Source organism: Gavialis gangeticus, unplaced genomic scaffold (assembly GCF_001723915.1).
Source record: "Gavialis gangeticus isolate Ggan-Ray unplaced genomic scaffold, GavGan_comp1, whole genome shotgun sequence".
In the NCBI taxonomy this organism is placed as follows: Eukaryota; Metazoa; Chordata; order Crocodylia; family Gavialidae; genus Gavialis; species Gavialis gangeticus.
Window position 1 is genome coordinate 32,573,684 of NW_017729032.1, and position 14,038 is coordinate 32,587,721.

General features: G+C 40.2%; 1 protein-coding gene across 3 annotated transcripts in view; it reads left to right on the plus strand.

Annotated features, from left to right (window-relative positions):
• The window catches only part of GRIA4 (glutamate ionotropic receptor AMPA type subunit 4), a 521,444-nt gene that overhangs the window by 484,243 nt on the left and 23,163 nt on the right, over positions 1–14,038 (plus strand). The window contains exon 14 of one of the 3 annotated variants that reach the window (XM_019525166.1): positions 7,601–7,715. The exons of the other annotated variants lie outside the window; for them this stretch is intronic. Within the exon in view, the coding sequence (XP_019380711.1) occupies positions 7,601–7,715 (115 nt within the window). The remainder of the gene's footprint in view (positions 1–7,600; positions 7,716–14,038) is intronic. 3 annotated transcript variants of the gene reach the window in all.

Sequence of the window (14,038 nt, forward strand, 5' to 3'; positions counted from 1 at the left end):
AGGGACCGCATCCAGGCAGACCTGGATAGGTTAGAGAAGTGGGCGGATCTGAGAAGGATGCGGTTCAACAAGGACAAGTGCAGGGTACTGCACCTGGGGAGAGGGAACCAGCATTATGGTTATAGGTTAGGGGCTGACCCTCTCGGCAACACAGAGGCAGAGAGGGATCTTGAAGTAAGGATTGACTCCAGGATAAATATGAGTCGCCAATGCAACGAAGCAATAGGCAGAGCCAGGCGCACCCTGTCCTGCATCAACAGGGGCATCACTAACAGGTCCAGAGAGGTCTCGCTCCCCCTCTATGTGGTGCTGATCAGGCTGCAGCTGGAGTACTGTGTCCAGTTCCGGGCACCGCACTTCGGGAGAGACGTGGAAAACCTGGAGATGGTCCAGAGGAGGGCCACTTGTATGGTTGGGGGCCTCTGTGGCCAGCCCTATGAGAAGAGGCTGAGGGACCTGAATCTCTTCAGTCTCCGAAAAAGGAGACTGAGGGGGGAACTTGTGGCTGCCTACAATCTTCTCAGGGGCCAGCAGCAGGGACTCGGGGAAAGTCTGTTCACCAGGGCTCTGCCTTGGAGTCACCAGGAACAATGGCCACAAGCTGAGGGAGGATAGGTTTAGGTTAGATATTAGGAAGAACTACTTCACTGTAAGGGTGGCCAGAGCCTGGAATAGGCTTCCCAGAGAGGTGGTGCTCTCACCTTCCCTGGAAATCTTCAAGAGGAGACGGGATAGGCACCTGGCTGGGGTCTTTTGACCCCTGCCACACCCGGTGCTTCTTCCTGCCCATGGCAGGGGGTCGGACTACATGATCTGTCTAGGTCCCTTCCAACTCATTGATTCTACGATTCTATGATATAAGGAGCCAGAATTAGGTAAACAGTTTTGTGCATTGCATCCAAGAATTCTGTTTTCTCTTTATTAATAAAATGCTTCTGAAGATTTCCATAATTATGCAGAATATATATAATGTACCAAATATTAAAAGACTTCCTTATTTTCTACTACTTAATCCTTACTCTCATAAATCTCTGGTTGTCTTCACTATGGAATATTGTCTCAAATAGGAGATTTGCCTAAGTGAGGACTTTAATATTCAGCTCTATTTTTTTAATTAATGATAGCAGCTTCTGCCACTCATGCTTATGTTAGGTAGTACTTTACAGTTAAGTAAAGAACTATATAGTGTGCATAAGGATGATAAAATCTGGCCCTAAAGCCTCAAGTCTATTGTTGAGTGAAAGTAACTGTCATCATGCATGTTGAGAGATTTCTACTTAATCACATTCCTTCACAAGATGCTGTAGCGTGAGCAAAGAATCTCTTTATTATTCCTCAAGAAGGCTGAAGCAGTGAATTTTCACATGTTGAGTCATAATCTAATAACAAAGCAAGAGAAAGAACAGTGTGAAACTATCCGTTTTTACATGGCCTACTAAACATAACAAGACATACAGTGTGTTAGATTTATAAACAATAGAATTTAATTTCAGGGCAATAATTGCAGCTTAAATCCTCATTTTCTTGTCCATCCTTTTTATTTCCATTCGTCTGTTGTGCTGTGACACTGTCTATGGATACGGCTAAATACCCTGCTAAATAACCCTCTCAGGAATAGGTTCTTTTTACTTGTTTTGGGCTTATTCAACCAGCTGCAGCTATTCTAAAATATTGGGAAAGATTTTTTCCTCATTAATTTTAATATATTTGGGGATAACTTGGAATATTTGTCAAGATGCAAATTAAAGGTAGTTTTATTTTTAAAATCTTTAAGTAATTTTTTTCTAGTTTGAGATAGCGATGCCCTGGAATGGTCTGGTGAAATAGCTATGTATGAATATTAATTTGAAAAATCTTGTAATGTGTCAATCTTTACAATACTAAAGGCAAAAGGCTAAAGTTCTTGTTACATTTTTGCTCAGGCCATATGCAAAATCTTCATTGAAGTCAATGGGGTGTTTTTTTTCCTGAAAAAAGACAGAGTAAAAAATTAAGTAAGGATTTTAGGATTTAAGTCCTTTTTTTACCAGTTGTCACTGAAGCCAAAGTATTCCTTGCTCCATCAACAGATAGTGGATTGAGTCTTTAGTGTAGAGATAATATTGTGTACATTCACCTTGGTTAATATGGTTTATATGAAATATGAGTATGCATTTAGAAATAACAAAATAGACCTTGTTTGTCTATACTGTTATCAGGCAAATCTGATTTAAACGTGTGTAAGATGTGCTTGCAGCTGGGCAGTGTGGGCAGTATGTTCAAGGCTTGTAGGGCTGTGAAATGGGATGGAGGAAGCTCTGCCATTTACATTTCACAGTCCTGTGGACTTTAAATGCTGCCTGCAGAGGAAGCCACAGGGAAAACCTCCTGCCTGCTCCTCAGGCTGGAGTTCCTGATCTGAAGAGCTGATGGGGGGCAAGGATCAGTTACTCCCCCACTCTGGTTCTTGTTGCCAGAAGTAGAACAAAGGAAGAAATGAAGCAACACTTCCCACCTGCTTTTCAGACCAGGGACCGCAGTCTGGGGAGGAGTTAGGAGACTTTGCCCCTGCCACTCCAGTCCCCTCCCAGGCCAGCTCAGGAGAGAGGAGAATAGTGGGAGAAAGACCCCAACCTATTCCCTAAAGTGGGTATTCCCCATCTAGGGAAAAGGCAGGGAACATTCTTCTGCTGCTTCTTTCCCCTCCAACACCAGATCAGGAGGGTATCTTACACACATTGATTCTTGCAAGAGAGTTTCTCTTGTAAGAAAAAACTTTCAGGTTGATTCTTCTCCCAGAGGGGGCATGTCTCCCTTGGCAGAAATTGAATGAACGCATGTACACTTATAGTTTCCATGGAGAAAGCAACAATTCTCCCAGTAGAAATGTCTCATCTGTACATAGCCATTGCTTAAACACCTTGCTGAATCAGAACCTTTTTTACTGTTCCTTGAGATGTACCTTATTTTCATACCAGGGACTTCCACTTATCTTTAATGCAGATCTGGCTCTGCAACCCTAATACATAGTTGCTTTCTCAAGGGGAGCGTTCATGTCAGTGCTGCCCAGTATGAGGATTACAAGACTCCAACACTGAGTTAACACTTTCTCCAGTTGAAATAAGTGGCAGTACTGTATTATCGTTGATGTCACTGACAGCATCCTGAGCCCCTACACATTAAATGTTTTCAAAACAAATAATATGCACTAGTGTCAAGTTGTCACTCAGGTAAAATGTTCATTCAAGTTAACAGGAACTTTTGCTGAATAAGAATAGTGGGATTGGACATCATGATAACTTTATGAATGGGACAAGCAGGCCAGAAGCATAACCTTTGAATCTAAAAGTTTAATTAGAAACCCATGGTACATACTCGTGGTTCAGAAGCAATTGCTTCCAGGAATGAAAGGGACAAATGAACAATTTCAATCCAATTGTCACCTCTCCCCCTAGATCATGAACCATAATTAAAGTACTTATATAAAATTACATTTGTCAGATTGGCTGCTAAATTCTCCTCTAAGGCTTTATCCACAAGGAGCAGTCTGTTATCACTCCCACTCTGGCCTACAGTTCTCTCTTTTCAGATTCAGGAACAGGCAGGCAATTACATTATCTATACTGGCAATCTAATATAACTGTAACTACAAAGAAAACAGGCTCAGGTCATTTCTGCTACAAACAGTTTCCAAAATGTCATAATTAGCCAGCATGGATGTGTCTAGGTTCCAAGAATGGCTTATATGAAAAGCTGTTATCAGGCAATAAAAGAAAGAAGAGAGAAGTTCTAAAATAGTCATTTATTCCATACAGGGCGTTTCTACATGTGTATTTACATGTGCCTAAACTTAATGAGCCTTTGCTTAAGCCAATTTAGGCATGCTTCTACACACGGATGTGCTAATGTGAATTAAGAGGCATTAAATTTAGGTACAAATAGCTAAGTCTCATTAGCACATGTGCAGATATGCTAATGCGCATTAACATGGTGTCTTTCCATTGACATACACTGTGTTAATGTGCATTAGTACATCTACACGTGCACTAATGTGACTTAACTATTCATGCCTAGATTTGATACCCACTTTATGTATAAATCAGGTATCAAATTTAGGCACAAATAGGCTAAAATCACCATTTTAAAGTGCATTATGGGTGCACCTTAAATTGGGCTAGTGCACTTTAAATGTGCACATGTAGACATGCCCACAGGGTTATAAATCTATTCCTAAGTGCATGTATCTACACATGCATTAGATCCAGGAGCAGTTTACTCATGAGTAAACTACTTGTGAGTAAACATTCCCCAGCAGGCATCCACATGTACAGGGAAGTGGAAGCAGAAGCAGATTTGCTGCTAACAGCAGCAAACTTCTCACGCTTCCTGGGGCCCTGCAATAAGGCCCTGTCACCATGGGTGACTGGTGCCTTCTGAGACTGGCTGGGCACCAGATTGCTGACCTGGGGCAAAATTGTCAAGCCCAGAACCACCAATCGTCAAGCCCAGAACCACTAGCGGTAAAACTGGAAGTGCACTTCCACCAGCACTTCCAGTTTCATGGCTGGCAGTTCCAGGGGGTGCATGGCCAATCTCAGTGGGTACATATGCACCTGCAGGCACCCCCTATTCATCACTAGTGCCTGCCACCACCAGGGGGAGCTATAGGCTCCTGCTAGGTCCTTGACCAGGGGCTGGCAGGGAGCACCAAGCCAGGAGAGAGTTGTCTCCTGCACAGGGCTGGGAAATTGCACCCTTCCCCCAGGGTGCTGCCTGCTGCAGAGGCAGGGACAATGTCCCGCTTCCCCAGCAGCAGGGAGCTCCTGTCCCCAGCTCCCTGATTGAGGACAGAGGACTTGGAAAGAGCTGAGGGGAGGAGCAGATCTGACCCCCCTGCCCTGATCCACCAGAAAGGCAGCAAGCACCTAGCTGCCCCACCAATGGACTGGGGCAGGAGGATGGGACCTACCCCACCCAGGACCATTCCCAGCCCCTGCTCCATGATCATGGCGCTGAGCAGGGAACAGGATCCCCAGCTCCCACCAGCAGGGAGCTCCCCATGCCAGCTCTGTAACAGAGGAGCCAGCACTGGGAGATTCTCTGCCAGCTCTGCATTTGTGAGATAAGGATGTCCCAGCCCCGGCCCCACTGTCACAGAGCTGGCACTGGGAGATAAGGATCTCTTAGCCCTCCCCTCCCCCCCACATTCCAATTGTGATGGTGAAGTGGAGGCTAGGAGATAAGGATCTCTTAACCAGCACTCCCTGATCACGATCTTGGAGCAGGGGGCATGGAGCTCCCTGCTGCCAGGGCAGGGAGACATAATCCCTGCCTGGGCTCTGGTGGCAGAACCTACCCCAGTACCAGGCAGCTCCCAGGGGCAGAGAGCAATCTCCTGCCCCCTGGTGGCCGGCTGTCAGGGAGCAGATTTGCTCCTGGTCAGGTATCTACATGAACACTACTATGCAGTAACTAATTGCAAGTAAATTTGCTACTTGCATTTGTAGGTAGCAAAATGTGTCATGATGAGTGAGGTTTACTGCACAGTAAGTATGTGCACATGTAGACACACATGCTTACCATGTAGCAAACTACACTACTGCACAGTAAAGCATCTCGTGTAGACGCACCCAATGAGATGGAAAATGTCATGAGTCAGCGCTGCTATAGTTTCTGTTATACTTTTTTCATCTGTGGAGCCTAGGTACTTCTCCATGCAGAGGGTTCCTTTAGATCTGTGGAATTATAGGCAACTCTTTGAAGGTCTCTCTCCAGGTGCCTACCCTCCTCATCCCCTGTGACTCTTAGCACCAGCAACCCTGCCAGAGCTCTGTTTCCAAATGTTCTCCAACTTGTTGCTTCTCTTAAATCCTGCATAAAGGATTCCACAACATTGAGACGGATGGCAATTAAGTGAATGTGGTCATTGCCTTCACAGAAGTCTTTCTCCACTGTATATCCTCCACAGATAAGTTTCAACAGGGTCAAGATGGGGACGATCCCATAGAGGTGGTATTGCCTCATTTTCATTTTCTGGACAATGGAAATAATGACATTGCCTTTTCTTCTGTGAATTGTGAAAAGATGTGCAGAGCAGGGTGAGAGTACAAAGAATTATTTTACCTTGACCCTGTGCTCAGTTCACAGATACTGCCCACCTGGGTACGAATACCCACCCAAAGGAGATGGAAAGTAGGCAGAGCCATTATTCCACAAACCCTCCACTTGAGCAGGCAGCCCTAGTCAGATTTTGCCTGCAGAGAAGTGTGGTGCACATCTCAAAGGCATGCAGCTCTTTGTGGGCTCCCTGAGATACAAGAAATGCCATCATGTGTTAAGTTCTTTGAACAAGTGGATCATTATATAAATGTTTATTATTAATATTTATGAGTAAACATTGATTTAGGGGTTTAGCAGTAGGCTTTGTGCCACTTAGCAATTAATTTTAAATTAATTGGGGCAGGGGGCTGGGACATAATTAACATCCCATAAAGTATTAAACTTCCATAAAATGTAATGAACACAGTATATATGCCTTGATGGATTAATAATCATGTAGGTTTTCTGGATAATATGCAGTAACTGTGGAACTAACTATACAGTACAGATTTAGATTTTTAAAATATGGCATTTAAATACCATTTCCTGTCTATTAAAAATCTAGGCCTATATTGAGCTTGTTTTGAAAGTGGTGATATTCTAAAGTTAAAACAGAATCAAATTAGCCTTGTATAAATGAGAACATAGGAACATAACTACCATTTACTGAGTCAGACCATAGGTCCATCTTGCCCAGTATCCTTTGTCTCACAATGCCAGAGTGTGGATGCTGAAAGGGAGAGTGAACGGCATAGAACCAGGATCTTTCCCTTTTTCCTCTCCCACTTGCAGCCTTTGGCATTTAAGGTCTAGGAAGTTCTAACTCAGAAGCTGTACCCTAATTCCCATGTTCAATAGCTACTGATGCACTTTTCCTCCAAAAATAAGTAAATAAATAAATAAGAAATCCCTATTTACTTTCTCTTCACCAATTACTATTATCATGTCCCCCCTCATGTACCTCTTTTCAAAACTGAATAGGGCTAACCTCTTAAGTCTTTCCTTAAGACCCTCCATACCACTGATCGTCCTTGTTGCCCTTCTCTATATCTTCTCTAGCTCTTCTATATCCTTTTTGAGAAGTGGGAATCAAAACTGGGCACTGTATCTAAGGTACACCATGGATTTATAAAGGGGGATAATGATACTTTCCATTTTATTTGCAATTCATTTCTTAATAATTCCTAATATTTTATTTGCCTTTTAGCTGCTGAGCACTGAGCTGATGGTTTTAATGATATCCAGTCAGAAAAAAACCTTATTTTGTAAATATGCTCACATAACTGTTTTAGTTGATTGATTGAAATCTCATTTTTTTGCTAAAAGCTAAGCCATTAAAAAAGTCATACTTTTCATGCTTGAAAATAAACAAATTTTCTTATACTGTAGGGGGTTTTATAATATGGAAATGAGAGGTTTATTTAGTATGTGGATGAAGCTTATAAAAGCGCTTAAGTCCTCATTCCTTCTAACATCTTAACAGCTGTTCAGTTTCTTACAAAATATGTTTTATCGTTTCAAGAAATGCTGTTAACCTCGCAGTTTTAAAACTGAATGAACAAGGCCTCTTGGACAAATTGAAAAACAAATGGTGGTACGACAAAGGAGAATGTGGCAGCGGGGGAGGTGACTCCAAGGTTAGCCTCAATGTCACCAAAAGCGGGTAAACAGTATGTAAAGTAATTGGTGCATCTGCTGGGGTTTTGCCTACAACTAAAGCACCAAGCTAGTATTGCAACATGGCTAGTAACTGAGATCAACATTGAGATGTATGCAATTACTGTCAAAGCAAAAATATTTGCATTTTTTGCAAGTTTCCCAAATGGAATGTGCTAATCAGTTAACAAGTTCCTGCTAGAAATTATATTGTCAATTCTGAGAAAACTTTCTCTTCCATAAATACCTGAATTAGATCCTAATCATGCAATGCATGGCTGGAGCCTTTCAAAATTAGCTGCAGTGAATTAGAAGCAAAGGCAAATACAAGCATCAGCCTTGTTTTCTTGTGAATCACATTGGCTTAGCATATTTTTCATGGATTTCAAGGAGAAGATGGAGGAACTCAGCTCTTTTTCCTCACAGTTGTAGCCTGCTCTTTATACAAGGGCAGGGACTCCCTGTTTAACTAACACAGCTCACAACATTTCAATTTCTATCCGAATATCCAACATACCAAGACTAGGGATTTTGACTGGAGTGTGCCAGTACTCCTGATGGGACTGAAACCCAGAGATTCTGCCTAGAGGGTATTGCCTCCCAGCTCAGGATCAGACTGATCACCATATTTGGGGTCAGCAAGGAATTTTACCCCATGGTCAGATTGGTATGGACTGTGGGGGGATTTATTTTCCTCTGTAGCAGGGGTATGGCATTCTTCCTTGGATCTCTTGAGTGTGTTTTAACAACCTTTGCAGCAGCAAAGCTACTGAGGTCCCCCTGCTTTACCTCTGACAGATTAAGGTATTATGACTTGTGGTTGTATTGAGGTTGAGTGCATAGTTTTTCTAATAAGTTAGATAGTGGATTTTATAGGGGTGTTCCTGCCTTAGGAGGGTGTTGGACTAGATGACCTCTGGAAATCCCTTGTGACCTTACTTTTCTATTATTTCTATGATTTCTATGAATTGCCACCTAATCTATCAGATGCTGAAGTGGCATGATACCTTTACTGAAAACTGAAATGCCCTAGCAGAAATTGAAGTAGCTTAATCCTTCATCTTCACACCAGCTACACATTTTAGCTTGAGATAATAATGCCCTAAATAAGGTTTAGCTAATTTTTTCCTTCATTTCATTTAAACTGATTTTTTCCCCAGGTGCCAGTGATACAACTTTTTAGCCTTTTTTTGTCTCAGCATTCATTTGACAAACTACTTTGAGCTCAAAAGGAACTGGGGTGGGTAAATATTAAGATATGAAAAGTACACATCTGCCAGCCAGTACTGTTCAATATGGATTTATGGGGTTTTTTAATGAAATTTTTCATGTTCCAGGGCAAATCAGCTGAATCAATATGTATTTATGTGCAAGTGTGTATACATAGTGAGACTATTAAAAGCCAGTAGCGTAAAGCTATCGGCATACCACTGTGTTCTGAAGAACACTGACAAGATTGGGTGAGGAAAGCCTGAGTGATTTCTCATACACCTAAATCCTGAATTGTTTATGCAGCCTTCTTTGCAGTTTCCGACACTGTATTTTTTCTGTTCCTCAGCCCTCCTAATCTCTTATTCTGCCCATGCCCCAGAAACCTTTGTGCTACTTTGCACTTACTCAGATCTGATGTCCTGATTCTCTTCAGTTTACCTGCTGTCAGTCCTCTCTACCTGTTTTTCCTGCCTCTGTTCTGCTGGCCAGCAGGTACAGTTTCAACAGTGGTCTATATTTTCTTTTCCAAAGTGCATGTGAATACAAGGTTTGATTGCACTTATCTGCAACTGCATCATGTTTTAACTATAACTTCTTGTCAGGAAACCTGTAAGGAAGCCAAAACATTCTCACATTCACTTTTTTTGATAATGCTCCAGCCAAATCACCAGTGGCTCGAATGTTTTCATTGAAGTTTTTAAATCTAAGATAAATGTCATAAAGATGACATGCAAAATATCTCCGTTTTTCCTTACAGTAAATGTTAACACCGGTTCAGCATGGCAAAAATATAAGAAACAGAACAGAATGTAATGCTTCAGAGCAGGGTAATGAGTTCGCTAGCTTGAATTTTTTTTTTCTAATAGTGTTTATTAGTCATTGGGATCTACATGGAAGGAGTAGATAAAGGAAGAGCAGAATATCCTAGGATATAACAGAGAAGATGGACAAAACGTTTTGAAAGGGACAGAGATTGAAAAGCACCAGGAAACTACAGAAGCAATGAGGTGGGGGAGGGGGAATAAATAGGGAAGGAGAGGCTAGGAAGCAGCCACATGGAGGAAAATGTGAGAAATGAATGTATAAAAGTGGAAGAGGAGAGTGGAAATACAGTGCACAGGGAAAAGAAAAGAACATGTCTTGATCCTCAAATATATTTTGAGAAGCGCTAGAAGAGCTAGTCCTGCCAAAATAAAATGCAAGCATAAATGTAGATACATTTTAATAGCAACGATAACAACTACATACAGATTATATAAATGACCAAACAGCACAGTTAAAGCATGCCAAGCAAATGACTGGCAAATTGGTAAAATTTGTTACATATGCATTTATCTAGAGAAATAATCCTATTAACATTTGAGAGAATATTAAATTAATTTCCTTAGCTCCTAAAGTCTTTAAAAGCCCCTAATGGGGTCAGCATGTTAGGGGAAAGGACTTCTCACTTAAGTTTCAAATTAAATTTTAAAAGAGCTCTTATCTTGGTTCACCTGCAGATGGGCTATTCTGCAAGTACCATAGGTCAAAGATAAAGAGCACAAATTCTGAGATTAACCTAGATTTTTAGACTCTTTGACTGGCTCAATATAAAAAAGCTTACTAAATAAGCTAATACATACACACAAATAAGCTAATACACACACACATATTCCTAATAGGTATTACTCTAATATTCATATACCCATTTTTATTCCATATCTTGTCTAAAATTAGCCTTTTCTAGCATCAAATCACCCTAATTGACCTTTACTGTAATTGACTTTTAGTGACCTTTACCCTTTTTTTTTCTTCCTTAAATTTTCCAAAATGGTTCATACCTTATGATGTCCTCTGACCTCATCACTTCCTTTGCTTCTTCTTCTCACCCAAACTTTGGTTAAAGGACTGCAAGCACATGGTATATACCATGTCACCATGAAGCAACTTAAGGCCTACCATAGTCTACACGACATCAGGAGATCTAATGATGTTACATCATAGTAGGAATTATGAATGGTAAGGTAAAAAACTTCAAGGAGTATAATATAGAAACTGCAGAGCAACTGTATTTGTTAGGGGTTTTTTTGGTGGGGACGGTTAATAAAGATGCCCAAATTAATCCTTGACTTGATAGAAGTATTGGCATTTATCTTCTACAAAATCCCTTCCTTTTGAAGTAAATCTCCATGTGCAATCTTATATGATCTAAGTCAATGAAATTCTTTCCACTGATTCAATGGGCTCTGAATAATGCCTTTATTTCCTTTCATTTTGTATCGAACAACAAAGTTAGCAGAGAGTGCAGGATGATGCAACCTGTGGTTTTGCTGTAGTGCTAGGAGCTGCAAACTGCAACTGTAGTACATGAGTCAATCCTTCAAAGAGAGTATCCTTCTGGATTTATATAAAGTTTAAAAAAGAAAAAGCAACCTGAACTGACCTTCCACTTTAAATCATAGTGCACTCCATGCTCTTCAGCGAGAAAAACTTCCTCTCATCTATCCTGCTATTCTATGGCCAGAAGGTGCTGTGCTGAAGAGACTCAGGTAATCAGCACACCCAGAATGGTGAATCCCAAGTTTGTGTCACAGTCGTACAGTATAGTACAGACACTATATCATCAGTGGGATTTAAAGGTCCTCACAAGGTACTTAGCATCTTATGGAACTAGGCCTTTACAAATTCCTCCTACCTCTATTCTGTGCTTTTAAACTAAAGTTTAACAAAAAGAAGTGCTTGCCTAGCAGACCTGCTGGCCCTCACCATGTGTATCTTAAATCCAGCTAGCTAGAGGAAAGGTCTCTCATCATCCATTCCTGTGGATTTACTGACTATCTGTTGCCTTCCAGAGCACCATGTAATGGATTTATAACTGATACAGTCTTTCAAGAAGGCTTAAGCTCTTAAGTCACTTTTGAAACTAAAGCTTAGGTTTGAAAAAAGCAGTTCCCCAAAATAACATGGGCTGCCATGATTTCATACCATAACTTTAGACCCATTTAAATGAAGCTAATTTCCTATCTTCAAAAGAGTTGAGGAAAGATTTATATCACAATATTAATAATGGGACAAATCCTCAATGACTGTAAGTTGACATGAGTACACGGACTTTAATAGAACTATGTCATTTATACTAGCCCAACACCTGTAACTCAAGAAACTCTATCCAAGTTTAAAAAATCTATATTGTCATTTCCCATTAGACTGTACAATACACAGGACTTAGCTTGGTGGAAAATGTAATGCCAGGCTCTAACTCATATTATGTTTCTGTAGTCCCCTTTTCTTGTTAAATAGACAACATATCATATTGATATTTATTGATTCTGACACCCTAAAATTAATGGGACTAGTCACTACATGTTTCTACTCATTATAGGAAAGGCCAGTGCTGTTTGCCTCATTGAGAGTTGTGGTTAAATAGAGCTCTATCTGTAGCCTAGAGGGAAGATTTGCAAAAGAAAGGACACTTAGGTAATGAACCCCCTGCCTGGTAAAACCTTGGTATTCAACCTTCATGTAAGTAAATTAGAATCTAAGTTGTATATAACATTTGCCCACCATTAAAGCTTAATTCAATTTATAATGTGCCTTTTAAATTCTTGTAAACCTTCAGGTTGCTCTTAAATCTGAATTTTGTTTTACTAGTCTTAATATCAACCTCTTCCACAGCTGATTTAAAGGAGGACAACACCTTTTTAAAACTTTGACCAGAATTATCTACAATTAATGAAGTGTTTATTTATGGTACAGTCCTTAACCACCCCCCTGAAAAAAGGATTACAATTAAGATGCTACTGTTTAAATAAAAGTTTAAGGGTCAGCTTCCTGTCTCAAGCTTGTACAAGATTCCCATTGATGCTACATGTGCTGAACCGGTATGTCTGAGAGCAGATTTGATTAAACTGCTGTAGACTACTGATGTAGCAGGTGCCTGGGCAGAGTAAGCAGTGTTGCAGAATAGGAGACCAGGGATGATGACATGTTAATGTTCAATATTTATAATGCAGTGGTTATAGAATTTCCTTCTCCCTCTTGTGTATAGCATTCAGCCAAACATTACAGAAGGCTTGGCCATTTTCCAGTTTAGGTAAATCATGACATTGGTTAGATGATTCCTCTACAGCACTGTGTATGGAAGAGGCGAGTAGAAGAAGAGAGAGGGATAGAGGTAGATTTCAGATAAGAAAGAAATCCATAATGTTTCAGGCTAAGATTCTTTATGTTCTTAAATTCTGAAATGCTAGGTAAAAGAATGAGGAACTAACTGTTTTTCTACCTGAGAACATATAGCTACTTTACTTGATATTTATGTTAAAAAATTAATATCTACATTCTAATTCTCATCTAACTCAGCTCACTTTAATCTGGAGTAATTCTTTTGGCTTCTGTGAAGTTGCTCTGGAGTTTTACCAGAAGAACAAAACCTAGCTGTCCTTTCTGTATACATTAACTGATCCTATGATATAAAATGGGACAGGAATCATTTGCATGGGGACTTAGCCAATATGTAAGTGCTTATGGACAATGACTATTTTCTAACCATATCATAATGTCCATTATTTCACATCTGTATCAGACACAGAGAGAGGATCATATTAGCAGGCAGTTTGCCAGCGTATCAAAGTGGCACTCATTCATTTCAGTTTTCTCAGCTATGGAATTCTTATACTCCACTTTCAACCTGCACAGCCTCCTGCCAGGAAGCCTGAATATAAAATGTAAGTTTAAATGTTGAATAAAACAAGGCTACCAGTGCTTTCTATGATATAAGCAGTGTGTTTAGATGCACTAAATGGACATGGGTCTGAAAGCAAATGAAACATTTTTATTAGCTTACATGGCACTTGAAAATATATAAAGGATAGTCTGTATTTATTGAGGTCATGAGTCCAAATTATGACATCAGAATGCTAAAATGTAATGTTCTGTTTATATCTGAGTTCAAGTTTGCATACAAATTCTGAGAATTAGATTTCAAATCATGTGAGTATGATTAAAATATCTTTACTTTCTCTTATACTACCTATTTTAATAGCGGGATTCATTTGTGAATATTAATGTTGCCGTAGTTTTAATTTTTTAAAAATATTTTAAACCTTAATTCCAT